The sequence below is a fragment of the Desmodus rotundus genome, chromosome 5 (assembly GCF_022682495.2).
Source record: "Desmodus rotundus isolate HL8 chromosome 5, HLdesRot8A.1, whole genome shotgun sequence".
NCBI classification, from domain to species: domain Eukaryota; kingdom Metazoa; phylum Chordata; class Mammalia; order Chiroptera; family Phyllostomidae; genus Desmodus; species Desmodus rotundus.
In genome coordinates this window covers 35,169,198-35,184,550 of record NC_071391.1, presented here as the reverse complement: position 1 = coordinate 35,184,550, position 15,353 = coordinate 35,169,198, and the positions used below count along the sequence as shown (strand labels likewise).

The 15,353-nt window shown below is 42.5% G+C and overlaps 1 protein-coding gene across 6 annotated transcripts in view; it reads left to right on the top strand.

The window, feature by feature from the left end:
• Window positions 1–15,353, top strand: part of INSC (INSC spindle orientation adaptor protein) — a 117,042-nt gene that overhangs the window by 61,763 nt on the left and 39,926 nt on the right. For 5 of the 6 annotated variants that reach the window (XM_045194212.2, XM_045194210.2, XM_024558981.3 and 2 more), the window contains one exon: window positions 9,389–9,502. The exons of the other annotated variant lie outside the window; for it this stretch is intronic. In XM_045194212.2, the coding sequence (XP_045050147.2) occupies window positions 9,389–9,502 (114 nt within the window). The remainder of the gene's footprint in view (window positions 1–9,388; window positions 9,503–15,353) is intronic. 6 annotated transcript variants of the gene reach the window in all.

The window sequence follows — 15,353 nt, the reverse complement described above, 5'->3', positions numbered from 1 at the left end:
TCACCAATGGGAAATTAATGAGCATTGATAATTAGTCCATCTGGGAATAAAGGATTAGCCATGTGGGAGGTAGAGGGTAGAAGACTTGACTTATAAAACCTGATTTACTTGAAAATGACTTCTAGGGGACTCTCCATTGAATCCCTGACTCATCTTCATGTGGACAGAGGTTATATTCATTCATGCATTTATTCCATCAATCCATTTTTCTTTTAAAGTCACACCTTTATGCTAATAAAACTGACTGGGGACTGTATCCTTGGCCCTATGCCTGAGGGAGCTTGTTAAAACTTTGTCTGACAGTTAAATTTCCCCTTAATGGCCCAGGCAGAGTTGGACAACCTCAGGCCCCACCTGAGGGACAAACACCTACCCTGTGACAAAGGTCAAACCAGAGACGGACACTTTCTAAGAAAAGAGGGACAGGCACCAAGCAGAACGTACTCAGGTCCTTCTTTTGCACTCACTAACCCTTCCCTTCCCTCTCAGCATGGCGACATGGAGCGCTGGGGAGGGAAGCCAGTAGAGGTGGTGCTGCTGAAATCCCAACCTGGGGAACAGCAGAAGTCGGGATCAAGTGCTGCTCCCTGGTAGTTAAAAGTTCTTGTTCTATTATCTCATTGGCTTTATCCTTTAGGCTGTGCTGAGGCAGGCGTGTGGCTGAGACCCTTGGAGGAGGAGGTTGCCTGCCTGCAGAGTGATCCTTTTCCACCTTTATGAAGCCATTTCCCTGAAAAACAACTCCTACTCCTTTGTACATTCTTTTGGAATCACAGTGGGCAATTTTGACTTTGCTCCCAGCAGGCTTGGAAATGACTCACAATATTACGTTCATTAAATTAACTGTAAGGAGGCTTTGTAACTAACGCTCAAAATTGCTTTCCTGTTTTATTCCCCGCTCTCAGATTTTGCTCAGCTCTGTTGTCTGAAATAAGTAATTAGAGGCTGCGATGTGATTAAATGGCAACACAAAGATAATCCAAACATAATTGCCAGATGAGAAATATAAAGACATCTAAAAATTTAATATAGTCTCCAATCTCATTTTAAAGTTCCCTTGGAGAAAATAATGTATAAGAAAAAAATGGAATCTCTTTACCCTCAGGAATAATTCAAAGTCCCAAATTCTTCAGTTGATAACAATTCTCTTCAATTTCCTTATTTCTGCTTGTTCTCTGCCAGGAGGGTTTCATCCCAGCGTGTGCAGAGATCCATGTCTCCTGGGGCAGGCACAGTCCAGGCTGTCTCCCGGGCAGTGAGCAGGGGCCTTCAGGGCTGCTCACTTTGTCTTTCCCCACCTTCCTTGAAAGGGCCCGAGAGTAAGTGCATTGGATACACAGTCTTCTCACAGTACTATCCCACCTTGCAGAAGCTCATCCTCAATTTCTAGGGCAGGGACTCTCGGCAACATGTTGTCCCATCCTTGCAACCAAAGTCCCTGCAGATACTCACCTGTACCTGGGAGCAAGAGGGTGGGACAACACCCTCTTGGGTGCAGCTGCAGCAGGTTGTCAGTGTATTTCCTTGTCCGTAGTCCACAAGGATTTATGATCATGCGTTCCCTGGGGAAAAGCATCCCTCATAGGTTAATTGTGGTACAATGTTTACCATATATGGGAGAAAAATGTCTCCTTTCTCTTAGAGAGCATTTGGCAAGTGTTCATCTTCCTGAGAAGTCAGGCATTTGCGACTCCTTCACAAGGACTCTGATTGATTGGCACTCTGTCCCATCCAGTATTTTCACCAGTTCTTAATTTCCAGCTCCCCTGTAAACATTGTGTTTCTGCCAGCCAGCCCAGGACGCGTTGATATGAAATCCTTGAAGTGACTCAGGCCAGAGGTCTTCAAACCACTCCAAATGCGCTGGTTCTCCAAAGGTTTCCTGGGAGAAATGCAAGTACATATGGTTTTAAGGAAATTAATTTCCAGATCTTCAATTTGCACTTGTTTTTTCCCATGAAATGATCTTCCCAATACTACACTGAGTTTTTTATAGTCCTATAACTTTCCAAAAGAAAGGCATACGCATCACTCGTCCCAGATCTTACAGTGCATTGCCTGGCTGTGCCGAAACCTTGGGACATGAGTGGGGAGATCAAATAGAGGAGAACCTCCATGCATGGACCATAAGACCCTTCAGCCTCCATGAATTGTTTTACACGTATTTCTGTTGACAAAGGCACTAGAAATTGTGTCTTTTGCCCAGTGTGGGGATTTTCTGAGTTCAGATATATGGTTGTGTGTGTGTGTTGGAGGGCACGTTATGAAAGTTTCCAGTTTATCTTATCCCTCCCACCTCCATTCATCTCAAATTTTGCATGGCTCCTGAGGGACATTCTCCTTAGACAAAGCACTGGTAGAACACGCTGAACCCTAAAAATGGTTTTTGGGGGGCACAAAAATTGAATGCAAGCAATTTTTTCAGGTATATTTCATAGTCAGTCCTATTCATTAGCTATAAAGAAAAGTATCTTGAAAAAGCCAGAGACTTGAATGAGGTTAATGAGACGGACTCCTTTAAATGTGACTGGGATATTTTTGGGAACCACCAAATTTTTCAAGATATATTGGTTAAAATCCACAAAGACAAGTTTTACATGATTTTTTTTTCAGAATTGGTACACATGATTTAAGAAAGAAGTTAAAGCCTATTTTGTCAAAACATTTTATGAGATATTTATGGTAATTTCTACTTCCTGTTAACAAAAGATAAAATTAATTGCTAGCAGTAGACTAATTAGTTTAAGCAGTAAATACTTTTTTGCCTTCTTTAAATACATGGAGTTTGATCATGAGAGCTACTAAATATAATTGAATGCTTTTGAGATTTTTCTTCTCAGATCTTGTTTAATTGTTCTGTAAAATGAACACCAGAGTTTAATACATATATACACATCTATTTACTGAAGGAATGCAGTGCCTTTTTAATCATATTTCTAGATTTATAATTAATTTACAATGTTAGCTGCATGCTACTTTGCATTATTAAAATTTTAGTAAATGGTTTTATTTTGGCTTTATAACATATACAAATAAATCAAACTTTATTTTAGGTCTACATTATTTTCATATTGACAGTTTTTAGCATTTTCCCTTAGAGAATGATTTCCATTAATTATTGTCAGTGGGTTTTTTTTTAGCATTTTTTGAATGAAACACATATCAAAACATTTTTTAATTAAAAATGAAGTCAAGTATTTATTGAGAGAAAGTTAAGTTGATTTCGCTAATTGGCTTGACTAAAAGAACTGTCTTTGCCAACTAATTTCTAGGGTAGATATTTTCCACAAATTAAATAAGAAAAACCTATAGCTTCAAGGTTTTGGTAAAATGTATTTGGAATGCACAACAATATTAGATTTTAAAATTGTATTGGCAATAAAATTAATAATATTTTGACTTTCCCAATCCTTTCTGAATAATTTGGATAACCCCAAGGTCCTCTAAGTGAAAGAGTAGTGGGCATAATTAATCGTTACTTGATAAGCCTTGGTAAAGTACTTTTGGAATTCTTCCCAGAAATCAAGATAGTGAATAAATGATTTTAATGATAGGGTAACAAATGCCTTTGCAAGTCAAATGGTTTCCAATTCTTTGCTTTTACCAATGTAAAGGAGGACCAGTTTAGAAGAGTTATCAGCTGGCAGATCATTAAAAATAGTGTTTGATGATAGATCACTGTGTGATTACATAACTAAGAATGTGCTCAAAGGTTTGACTAACTTGGCTGTACAAGGTGGCTATAAAACTCCCATTCCTCTCTACAGAATGATGGGAACAAGATTTTTCAGGGTTTACGTGGAAAGATACAGCATTAAGTCAATAGTCAATCATGGATATGTAGATGAATTAGAAAGTCTTAAAATAATAAAAAACTTCATTCATCTCATTCAGAGATCTATTTGTACTATTTTAATTTTTATGATATATAATTATTTATTAAACTTGTAATCTATACTATTTTTGACTGTTTGTACTGGTTATGATTGTAGTGGTAACGCAACCAAAAAGAGATTATTTTTAAACACTTAGAGTTTTACAATCAGAGGAAATAAAATAAAATGTCCCAAATGTCAATGTTAAATAATAAGGATGATCAATAAAACACTTTAAAACTTAAATGTATAACATTAAGATAAAATTCTGAGGGAGAATTGGAGTGGGAATATAAATATAAGGATGGAAAGAAAAAATGCAAATTGTTCAAACATTAAAGAGATAATTCATGTATTTTTAAGTAGGTGATGATGGTATCGAGTTGTTTTGATATTTAGATTTCATTTAGATTTCATGGAACACATCTGCAAGAGTGATGCAGTGGTTACACTTTATGTCGATATTTATGATCTGCTGAAAATTACATCCTTCCCAACTTTGTTTTTAAAATTTATGATGAAAAATTTTACCTGTCAAGTTAAAAATGTGCAAGAGGTCATATATTGAAAACAATTCTTTTAGGGCTTAATGAGAAATAACACTTGACTGGGACACACAGGCACTCTGGTTCCATGTCCGGATGGCTATTGTCCCTGCCCCTTGCTGGAGAATTGCTTAGGCCTCTAGGGAGGCTGTTTCCTTGGGATACTCCTGAAGTCTGGTCCCTGAGGGGCCACGTGAGTCCCTTTGTCATGTGCTTCTCAGGACACCTTCTTTCCATCTCTTTGAATATTTTAGTCTCAGTAGCATTTCTGTCTGCTACATCTTTTTTTCCCCCCCAGTAATGAATTCTGCCTCCAGTGGCCTCTTGCCTTCTGTTACCCCCCTATTCTTTTTGGGGAGACTCAGCTGAATGTCCAAGTTTACCCCACATCTCACGTGGGTTTTTTCCTTCTCTAATTCATAGAATGAGCACTAGTTGCTGGATCAGATGGGCTTTCCCATCTTGACTTCTCTTTCTTTTCTGGCACATTCTTTTATTTAGAAAAAAACAAAAACAAAAACAAAACACCACCTCTTCTAGATTTGGGGATTTGCCTTATTGAGAGAAATGAAATTAATTCAGGTCCAGGCCTGCCCCAAACCTCCAGTTTTAAGAGGTGGAATCCACATTTGCTTCCCTAAATTGGATATCCCCTCCCCAGGAGACATTTCCCCCATCAAACCAACAGCTAATCCAAGCCTGGATTGAGTTATTATTTTTTCTGTCTCCTTTTGAGTAGGTCCAATCTTTCTGCATCTTTCTTCAGAGTCCTAATTCATGCATTTCTTCTAGCAGGGGTGTCCAACCTTTTGGTGTCTCTGGGCCACACTGGAAGAAGAAGAGTTGTCTTGGTCCACACATTAAATACATTGTGACACATAATCACAAAAAGTCTCATACTGTTTTAAGTAAATGCATGATTGTGTGTTGGCTGCAGTCACAGCCATCCTGAGTCACCTGTGGCCCATGGGCCGCAGGTTGGTCACCCCTATTAGGACAGAGGTAATACTGTATCCACATTTTCAAAACATTTCACCTGGAAATTTGTCTAGTAATCCCTTGAATGTTTCATAATGATCTCTGTTTTTTTCCCATGTTCTAGAACTCTATTAACGCATAACAGACAACTCCAACAACAGCCATTTTTATACTATCTCATAATTTTCAGGGTTTGGGCAGGCTGAGAGAGTCTTATGTTCCATGAGGCACCAATGGCGGTCACTTGATGGTGTTTGGCTGGCAGATGGTTTGGAGAGTGGTAGAAAGCTTCATCTCGTGTGCGGTATCATGGTGGGGATGGCTGGAAAGCTGGCCTCAGCTGAGAGCATTGATCAGGGGTCCTACACATGGCTTCCCCGGCACAAGAGTCGCAGATTATCAGACTTTTTACATAGTAACGCAGGACTCCGAAAGAGTATTCCAAGGAGTCTGAGTGAGCTTCAGGTTTTCTTATAACCTAGTCCTGGACATCCTAGAATATCACTTCTGCCAAGTGCTGGCTTCTGTTGGTCACCGAGGCCATTCCAGATTCAAAGGAGGGAAAGTAGAACCCATGTCTGTGGGAGGAATAGCAAAGCATTTCCGACCATCTTAAACGCACTGCACCATGTCAAATCAGCCTGTATTTACAGCTCAGCTATGCAATCCTCTTGCATAGCTGAGCTGCCCCAACTCTGTGTAACTACGGGTTCTCTACCTGAAGCTTCAGGAAGAGGCTTCATAACAATTCTTCTGGCTCCTTCTGAGAAACTCATTCCAGGCTGCTGTGTGGGGGCTTACCTCTCTTGAGAAGTACCACTGGGAAGCAGTCATTCTTTCTAATTGAAAATCAATTAGAAATCTATCCTCATTTTCTAATTCCTTATTTAGATCAGTTAAATTGTGTCCATCTCTTTAACTCTTTCTCATCCCTTTCTCCTGCTTTTCAATATCTCATTGTTGTGTTTCACATGTGCGTAGTCTGCCTTTTAAGAAAACATGTCATCATTCAGCCTAATCAGTTCATTTTCCTTTGTTTCCATTCTTTCAACAGTCTTTTCATGATAGAGGATGAAGCACATTTTTGAAACTTATCCAATTCCTCATTGATTTCCTGAAAAAGCTTGACTTTAGAGACTATGTGAGTTTAAAGCTAACAGCAACATAGAATTTTATAAGAAATGTCCATGAAGGATAAAGGGGAGGAAGCAGGAGCAGGGGTAGAAAACTACATTGCAAGTCTGACAGCTGAGAAAAAAAAGGAGCAAGGAAGAACTGAGTAGAAAGAGACTTGGCATTTTCAAGTCAAAGTCACCCACTAGAGAAGTCCCCTGTCCCACAGTGATGGGCCTGTGCTGTGGTCAGGTACAGCTGGGAGTAGCTCAGGGGAAGTATGGGCTCGGCAAGAACCCAGCAGCTGGGACTCAGTCAACTCTGCCCCCTGCAGCAGGAGCCCTGGCCACCAGAGGGCAGAGTGTTGTAGATGCTTAATGGAACGCAGGATGGGGAACCACTCTCCAACTTGGTGAAAGCTGCTAAGGAGGCTGGATAACCTCTTTGCCCTGATACTTGCATCTCTATTGGTTCAGCTGAGGTTCCGTCCACTTTGAAGGCGAAGGATTCACCAACTTTTGAAAACAGGACATTGGATTCATGTGGTTAAGGTCCAACCTCATTATGTACCACTTGTCAGACTTCTGTGTCTCAGTTTCCTCAATTTGTAATGACGTTTGTACAAGACTTTTGAGGGCCCTTCCAGTTCTGACATCTGATGATACTTAGGGCCCTGGTGATTTCAGAGGAGTCTCTGAGCTTGCCTTTCCAAATTCATACCTGTGAAAAGGATGCTTAACCACTCTTCATTGTCAGAGAGATGATTCAGTGAGACATGTCTGGGGAGTAATTACTGTAATATGCATATAGATATTAAAATAAATTATTCCCAGAAATAAATTGTCTAATAGTAGCAGATGATTGCAAAAGACATTGGGTTTGAATTGTTTAATGTAATGCTAATTTGCTTCAAGTGCAAACACTAATCAGGAACATTAGGTAATTATCATTTAGGTACAGGACCCCAATATATGAAATCTGCATTTTCATGCGAGCATTAGTATCACTTATTTAACTGCTTACCGTAACGACGGGGAAGGATTCTAAGAAATACGCTCATTATAGAGATTTGTGGTGACAAATCTTGATTATTAATTTTACCTTTTGTTGAATATCTTACAAGAGGCATCTATCAAACCCTAGGGATAATTTTTATATTTAATTTAATTTGATTAAATACACACTTAATCTTAGTGTGAAGAATCCTGTGAGTTTGAATAAAGGAGAAAAAAGGGAGAGTCATTTATCTGGAGCCTCAAACCCCCTTAATTTTCATCATTTTACAAATGGGAAAACTGAGGCCTAGGGAGATTATCTCGATTGCTCAAAATCACAAAATAATAACTGCTAACAATTTTATTTTTCTTTTCAGTGCTATGTACCTTTAAAAGTCCTTTATATGTATTGACGAACTTAATAGATGGGTACAATCACCATAAGAGATACACACTTATTTCCACCATTTTGCAATTGAGGAAACTGAGGCATGCAGGGCTAAGTTACTTGCTGTAGGGCACATAGGTAAAAGTGGCAGAATCAGGATTTGAACCCAGGCAGTTTGGCTCTGAAGTCCATGCTTTTATCATATACACATTTCCTCAACAACATAGTGTTTTTTAAAAAAGGCAAGCTGGGACTAGAACTCAGATCTCCTTGTTTCCATTTAAGTATCTTTTAAATAATACCAGAGTTAATTAAAAATTAATCCATTTAATATTTCAAAATAAACATTGCAACCGAAAGTGCAAAAGTGATTGCTCACAGCACCCATCTCTGAAGATCTTTCTTTCTTTCTTTCTTTTTTTTTAAGATTTTATTGATTAATTTTTAGAGAGGGGAAGGGAAGGAGAAAGAGAGGGAGAGAAATATCGATGTGAGAGAGAAACATCAACCCATTGCCTCTCATACGCACCCTGACCATGACCAGGGACCACACCCACAACCTAGGCACGTTCCCTGACCGGGAACTGAACCAATGACGTATTGCTTTGTGGGATGATGCCCAACCAAATGAGCCACACTGGTCATGGCAAGATCTTACTCTCTTTCACAAGGCCCCCACAAGCCACTGTCCCCAATCTCCATCTCCATGCTTCTCAGGAAAAAACTCAAGAAGCAGGTAGAAATTATTTATAATCAATGAATAACATGCTTCAAAGCAAATGGCTGATTATGAAGTGAAAAGCTTTTCTCAGAAATAAGCTAAACTCCCCTAGGAATAATGTTCTTACCTCCTTGATAATTTTTTCATGTGCTGTTCTTCCCAGGCCTCCATGGGTCCTGTGTTTAGTATTCCCTGCCCTCTCTCCACTAGCCTTGGATCCCTTTGCCTTGATACTCACCGAGTTTACTCACTTTTGACAGGACTCCAGGGTTGCTATTTTGGTCTGGCCAGAAACCTAATGCAAGTGACCCCACGCAGTAAGCTACTGTAGAGTGCTTCTTTTGACTCGATCCCTTAACCCATTCAAAATCAGAAACTCCTTTGGTCACAGCTGTAGCTGTGTTTTCAACTTGATGGCTGGCTTATTTAACTGATGGTTTCTGTTCTCTTAGGAGTCAGTAGCATAACAAAATGGTACTCGCTGAGAACATCAATGCTGGGAGCCGGTTTTCTGATCCGCTGGAGCTGCACATGTTTGTCATCCATGCTGTAGGGGTTTGAAACCATCCCATGTTCTTGAAAGGCAGCTCTGATTCCATGCTGACTCATGTCTTTTCCGAAGTTAGAACCTCATCACCCCCATAGTAGGATGGTGGATGGGACAGGATTATAGATTCTAGGGGACTCTTACGAGACCCACTGATATTTTGTTAAGGAAGTTGCACAGAAGGTACCTGGGGGTGAGTAACCACTAAACCTTGCTCTTTTCTTAGGCACTTGTGAGAAAAATTGATGCCTCGGACAATATCTACACCACGGAATCCACCACAGGAAACCTTTTTAGCCTGACCCAGGAGGGGGCTCCCTTGTGCCGTATAATAGCCAAGGTGAGTTTCATGGTTAGGGGCCAAAAGTGGCAGGCCTTCGGAGGGTGTGAGGAAGCTAGTTTGGCTCAGGAAGTTGTCCTGGCTGTAGCATTTGCTTTCTGTGTGACCTTGGAAGAGCCACCTCTCCTCCCTGGGCCTTGGTGTCTGTATCTTTAATGGGGGCCTGCCCCTCTGATTCCCTCCCTACTTGATGTCCTGGGGCCTTCAGACCCTCTACTGTCTTTCTTCATGTAAGTTGTCTGTTATAAATATCAAACATTTTCCCTCATCTCCACATATCCTACCAAACCCAGACTGAAAATATGCCCAACTCACGTTGTTGGCTGGACCCCAAAAATGTCTGCAGCCACTCCTATGTAAGGGGGAGACACAATGGAAGAGGGTGGTAGTTTTCAGAAATTACAATGGGAGTTATAAATCATTAGCTTCATGACCAATTTGCCTGTGCACTTGAGGTCCAAACATTTAGGGCAAATATAGGCAATTGATAACCTTTGAACCTCACCAGCGTCTGTTTCATTTTCACTCTTTTACTTGAGAAATGACGTCACATTGGGGACAGAACCAGTGGTCTAACTTGAAGCAAAGTAATGGCCTTCAATAGACTTAAGACACCAGTCACAGGAAGGTGCTCCAGCCCAGTGGTTCCCAGTCCTGACTCTGCCTGGAAAACACAGATCCTTTTGCCCCACCCCAGACTTAATGAGGTCCATGGTAAGACTGGGAATCTATAGTTTCACAAGCTCCACAGGTGATTCTGAGGCATGGCCAGACTCTCAGAATCACTGATCTAAGCCCTTAAGGAAATCTAGAAGAGTAGGTAACTGCTTATTAACCCTGATCAACAAACAGAGAATGACATTCGAGTATTGCTGTCCACCACACTGAATGGCTTGCATACAATATTTCTTTTTAATCATGAAATCACCCTATGAAGAAGGTATCGTGTTGTTTCCATCTATAGTTGAAGAAATGGTTTAAGGAACTTGTTCAGGGTCCCACAACTGGTAAAGACTGGGGTCAGAACTAGAACTGAAGTTTCTTTAATTTAGAGTTCATAGTCCTAAAGCCCACTCAAGTTGTGACTTCTGGTTAAATCTTTGGTCTTTCAGGTTCCTGGACCAAAGTGTGACTCAGATGTTCTGAACTCTACACATTAGGGTCACTGAGGAGCTTTAAGAATGTTCTGATTCAGATTTGAGTGGTCTGGAATAGGCTTGGGGGTGGACATTTTAACATTCGGCATGAATCTAATATGCTTCTTGGGTTGAAAACCATTATCTCTTAGTGATTTAGATGTGATTTTACTTGGGAAGTTGGGGCAAAGGGGACAGAGAAACTTCAGATCTGTCCTCTCCAAGGATTCGGTGACTCAGTCATTCAGCCCTATCAAGAGCGTTGACTCTGCAGAGGTCGGCCCAGTGCCGTGGGGGCGGAGAACTGCTCCAGCCTGGGGCTGGGACTGACTCAGCGTCAGCTCAGTGATTAACTTCAAACAGAAATGAGCTGACGCTCTTTTGGAACAAGGACTATTTTCTCCTTTCAAACTGAGTTGCAAATATTGGCTGGATTTGGAATCCAGGAATGGATCTGAGGTGTGGAAGGAGCAAGGGAATCTTCTGAAGGGCACTGTGGGGTCTGAAATCATTTTTTTGCCTTGGAGAGAAGAGACCTTAAACCTTTGCTGGGAAGAAAAGTTCACTAAAGCTCTTATTCTGTTCCAGGGCCTGGGCACTCCCGAGCTCTGTCCCCACGTGCTGTAGGTGACTCCTACTGCCTGTCGACACTTCAGAAAAGCAGAGAGGGATCTAAGCTGAAGATGGCTTTATCTCCTCTAGGGACTGGGACTTACCACTGGTCAAATATTGATCCCAAACATTTCTGGTGTTAAGAAAGCAGGGGAGAAAGGTTTGGGCTGGGACCTGCTCCTCAGCTATTTAACTACCCCCAACCCCAGCACCAGCCCTGGGCTCTCAAGAACTATGACCAGTAGTTGTTTAAAGATTTGGATGGTCCTTTGAGTGTGGACATGAGCCACATCACACCAGAGCCTGCTCAAGGGAATACACGTGTTTCATTGAATATTAACAAGAAGAAGAAGAATGACTACTGACTGGTTGCTTTCAATGTACCAGGCCCTGTGCTGGGTGCTATGCACACAGTTATGTCTTGCCTACATACATCCCTCTGAGATGTGTATCAGTGACCCTGTTTTATAAAAAAGGGACACCTCACAATGGTTGAATACTTGGAGCAGTTGACACTTGAAACCATATTCATCCAGCTGTGGAGTCAAGGTTTTTTTTTTTTCCATTTTACCAGCTCAATTGGCTAAGAAACTTAGAGTACCTCTCTATCTAGGCAGATCTCTTGCTTCAACAATTCTGTCTCCCTCTTCAACAGGATTTCCTCTTTCTCTGAACCTGGTGCGCCTTGGCCACTCCAGGCCTGAGCCTGGTGAAAGCTGACCCCTGGAGGCATGAACAGGAGTGGGGAAGATGTGGGAGAACCTGAGCTTTCTAAAGCCACAAGTGGTCAACTTTTATGGTGATGGTGGTGGTAGCTGTTGGAGTAGAAATAAAAAAATAAGTATTTATATAGCACTTCTTGTGTGCCAGATAGAATGGACAGTGTTCTAAGGACTTCCTACGTAACAACCTATCTGAACCTCATCCCAGTCTTCTGTGATAGGTGGTATCTCCCTGCATCATGAAGGACGGGGAGCTGAGACAGTGAGGAGGTCATGGACCTAGCAAGTGTCTGTGCTGGAATTTGAGCCTGGCTGTTGGGCAGCCAAGGTCGTGCTCTTGGTTACTATTCTCAACTGCCTCTCAGCAGCAGCTCCTCTTCCTTTTCCTCTGCATCCCTTTCCTCCCTTTGCCCACTTCCCACCTTGCACATCCTTCATTATTTACTGAGTCCTTTCTATCTGTTAATCATTATGTTAAGCATTCCATTCATTATATTAATAATCTTGTAATGTATTATAACTATAATTCCTACTTTTAAGATGAGGAACCAGAGGCTCAAAAAGAAAGTCATACATATTTAGTGCAGATCTCAGATTTTAACCAGATCTGCTGACTCCAGAAACTTAATTTCAAACTTCTCATGTATACAGTCCCTGGAAAAGAGTAGACAGAAAACAGAAGCAGAGAGAAGACTTAGTGTTGACTCCCATCCTTGTAGTCCAGAGGACAATGAGACTCATTTTTCCAGTGGAATCAGTGTGTGTTTGGGTTTCCAGTCCTGACAGTGATGGAGGAGCCAGAAGTCCTTGGTACGCCCTGCACAGCATTCTCATTGTCCATGCTCAGAAAATGTGCCCAACACTGCAACAAATGAGGGCCACTTCACCTAGTGGCCTGCCGCACCCACCTCTTTGGGGCCCAGTGTGACCTGTCTTTGGGTCTTACATCCATCTGAGCTGCCTCTGGGAGATGATTTGACAGCTTGTCTGAGGTCCATCATCTCAGATTCTTGGGCTCCTCTGCAAGCCAACGAGCAACCCAGTCTTCTTTAGGGCTCTGTCTTTCTGCCCCTCCCTTTCTGACTATAGAGCACAGCAAACTTCCCTGTGCTCTGTCAAAATTACCCTGCAACCCTGCTCCTCTATGATTCTCCCCACCGCTAGTCTACACACTCGCCTACAGCTTTGATAGCTTATCTCAAGTCTGTCTGAATAATGCATATCATATACAGCTGGGCTCCGAGCCCGGAGCTTTCTATAAAATTAAATAAGCTCCAGCCAACAGCGTGATTCTGCTAGCTCAGGCGATTCCCGGCTCTATGCTAAGATGAGTGCTGCTCCTGGGTCCTCGATGGGGACTTCAGGGTGGTCCATGCCACGAATCCATCTCACTTCCTCACTGTCTCATTCCACCTCACTGCTCACGTATTGCAATGCTTGAAACACCTTTCATGAGGGTATGAGACACTCTTCCAACTGGGAAGCCTTCCCTAGCCTGGCCATTGCCCGGCCGTCCAGAGCGGGCTGCTGGGCCCTTGCATATACATGAACTCAGTTACTCCCCCAAAGGCTTAGTCATGTGGCTATTGCGACCCCATTTTGGGGACAAAGTTAAGCAGTAGCAGAGCCAGGATTTGAAGCAGAATCTCCTCAGTTTGGGTTCAGAATTTCCCCCCTTCCTGTCCCAGGAACTAAAAATGCTAAGAAGGCCATTTTTCACAGGCTTGGGAAAGGGTGTGATGAGAATCCAATGCAAATGGGTACAGAGGCTTAAATATAGTTCTGCTGGGCTCAGTCCTTCCTGAGCCAAAGGGAGGCTGCCACATTGATCCTGGCTTTCGGCCTGGACCTTGGCACTGTTCCTTCATTGGCGGTTACAGATGTAAATTATCTATATTGATATCTATCTGTCTATCTATAATTTACCGATAATATCTATCATCTGTCTCTATGTATCTGCCCATACAAAAATAATATTTGTATAATACAGATGATTAAATAGAAATACATATTTAGATATGCATACTAGGTAAACACACACATGTAAATATTTGTGACATCTGGAGGGCGGTCACTAATGACCAGCAGCTGGCTGTTTCTTTTCTTCTCACTTTGAGGAGTAATTTGACTTTACTCCAGTGACTCTCTGAGTAATGTCTTTATGTGGAACCTTCATTAGATGTCCCAGGAATGGTGGCAAAACAAGAAGGCAGAGACGAAGACTCATGGAGCAAGGAAGTCCGAGAGGAGGGTGTCTTGTCCTGTACAGAGCAGATTTTTATTGGAGAGGTCATGTGCGTCTGAAATTGGAGTCCCCCCATTTGACCTTTCTACAACCCCCCACAGATTATGTCAGGAGTGCCTGCTTTGTGTCCCTTTAATCCTGTCCCCACCCACCCCAATTCACGGCACTTTTACCCAAATTTCTTCCCGCTTTAAAAGTTACCTGCCTTCCCGTGACTCATCGTCCATTAGACGTGAGTTCAGTGTAGGCGGGAACCAAGGCCGCTGCGCTCAGCGCCCAGCACAGTGTCTGGCACATAAACCACTAATGTTTTGGGCTGCCTGAATGAATTTACCAGTCCTAAGATGTGCCCCTTTCCCACCAAATGAACTACCTCGAGAAGAAGTAGGAATATACAAGTTAAGGAGCACTCTTAGCTGATTATAAAATGTCAGAAATTATGAACGCCCCCAGAGTTAGACGCTGTCATCTTGGTCCCTGCAGTGGTAAGCCATGAACTCTGAGGATGAAAAGGGCCCCTGAGCCTGTCTTTGTGGGGTTCCGGGTGAGGGATGACGTGGGATGACTCATTTCAATGAGTCTGTGTGGGTGGTCTCTGCAGTTCAAGGTGCTTTCGTGAGCAGTTCTCACAAAAGGAAAAGTACAAGCTCAGCCTCAAGAGTCTGGCTGATTGTCCCTAAAGGTTGTGTTTTTTTCTTTTACAAAGAGGAGTGAAGGAGGTAAAACAGGGATAATGTGGATTGGGGGTGCATTATGTCACCCATCTGGGTTTCAGTTTTTTCCATTACAGGATGGGAATAAAGTATAGCATTGATATAACTAAAACTCCTTTTCTGCCCGTGGTGGTTAGGAGAGTCTGAGAAGTAATGGGTGCTTGCTGGCAGAGCGAGAACCAGCACGGGGCATCTAGGCTTCAGCTCCCTTCACCTGCTTCAGACTTATTTCTGGAGTCTATTTCAGGCGACTGGAGGCTTGCTCCGTAGGGGGCTGCTGAGAGGGCGTCACCAGGCATGTACTGCATGGGGCTGAGCCTGGCCCTGGCACCCATGCCTGCCCTGGCACCCACGCCTGCCCTGGCCCTGGCACTTCATCCCCAGAGCCTCTGGGGACTCCCACTGCCAGCTTGGACAGTCGGG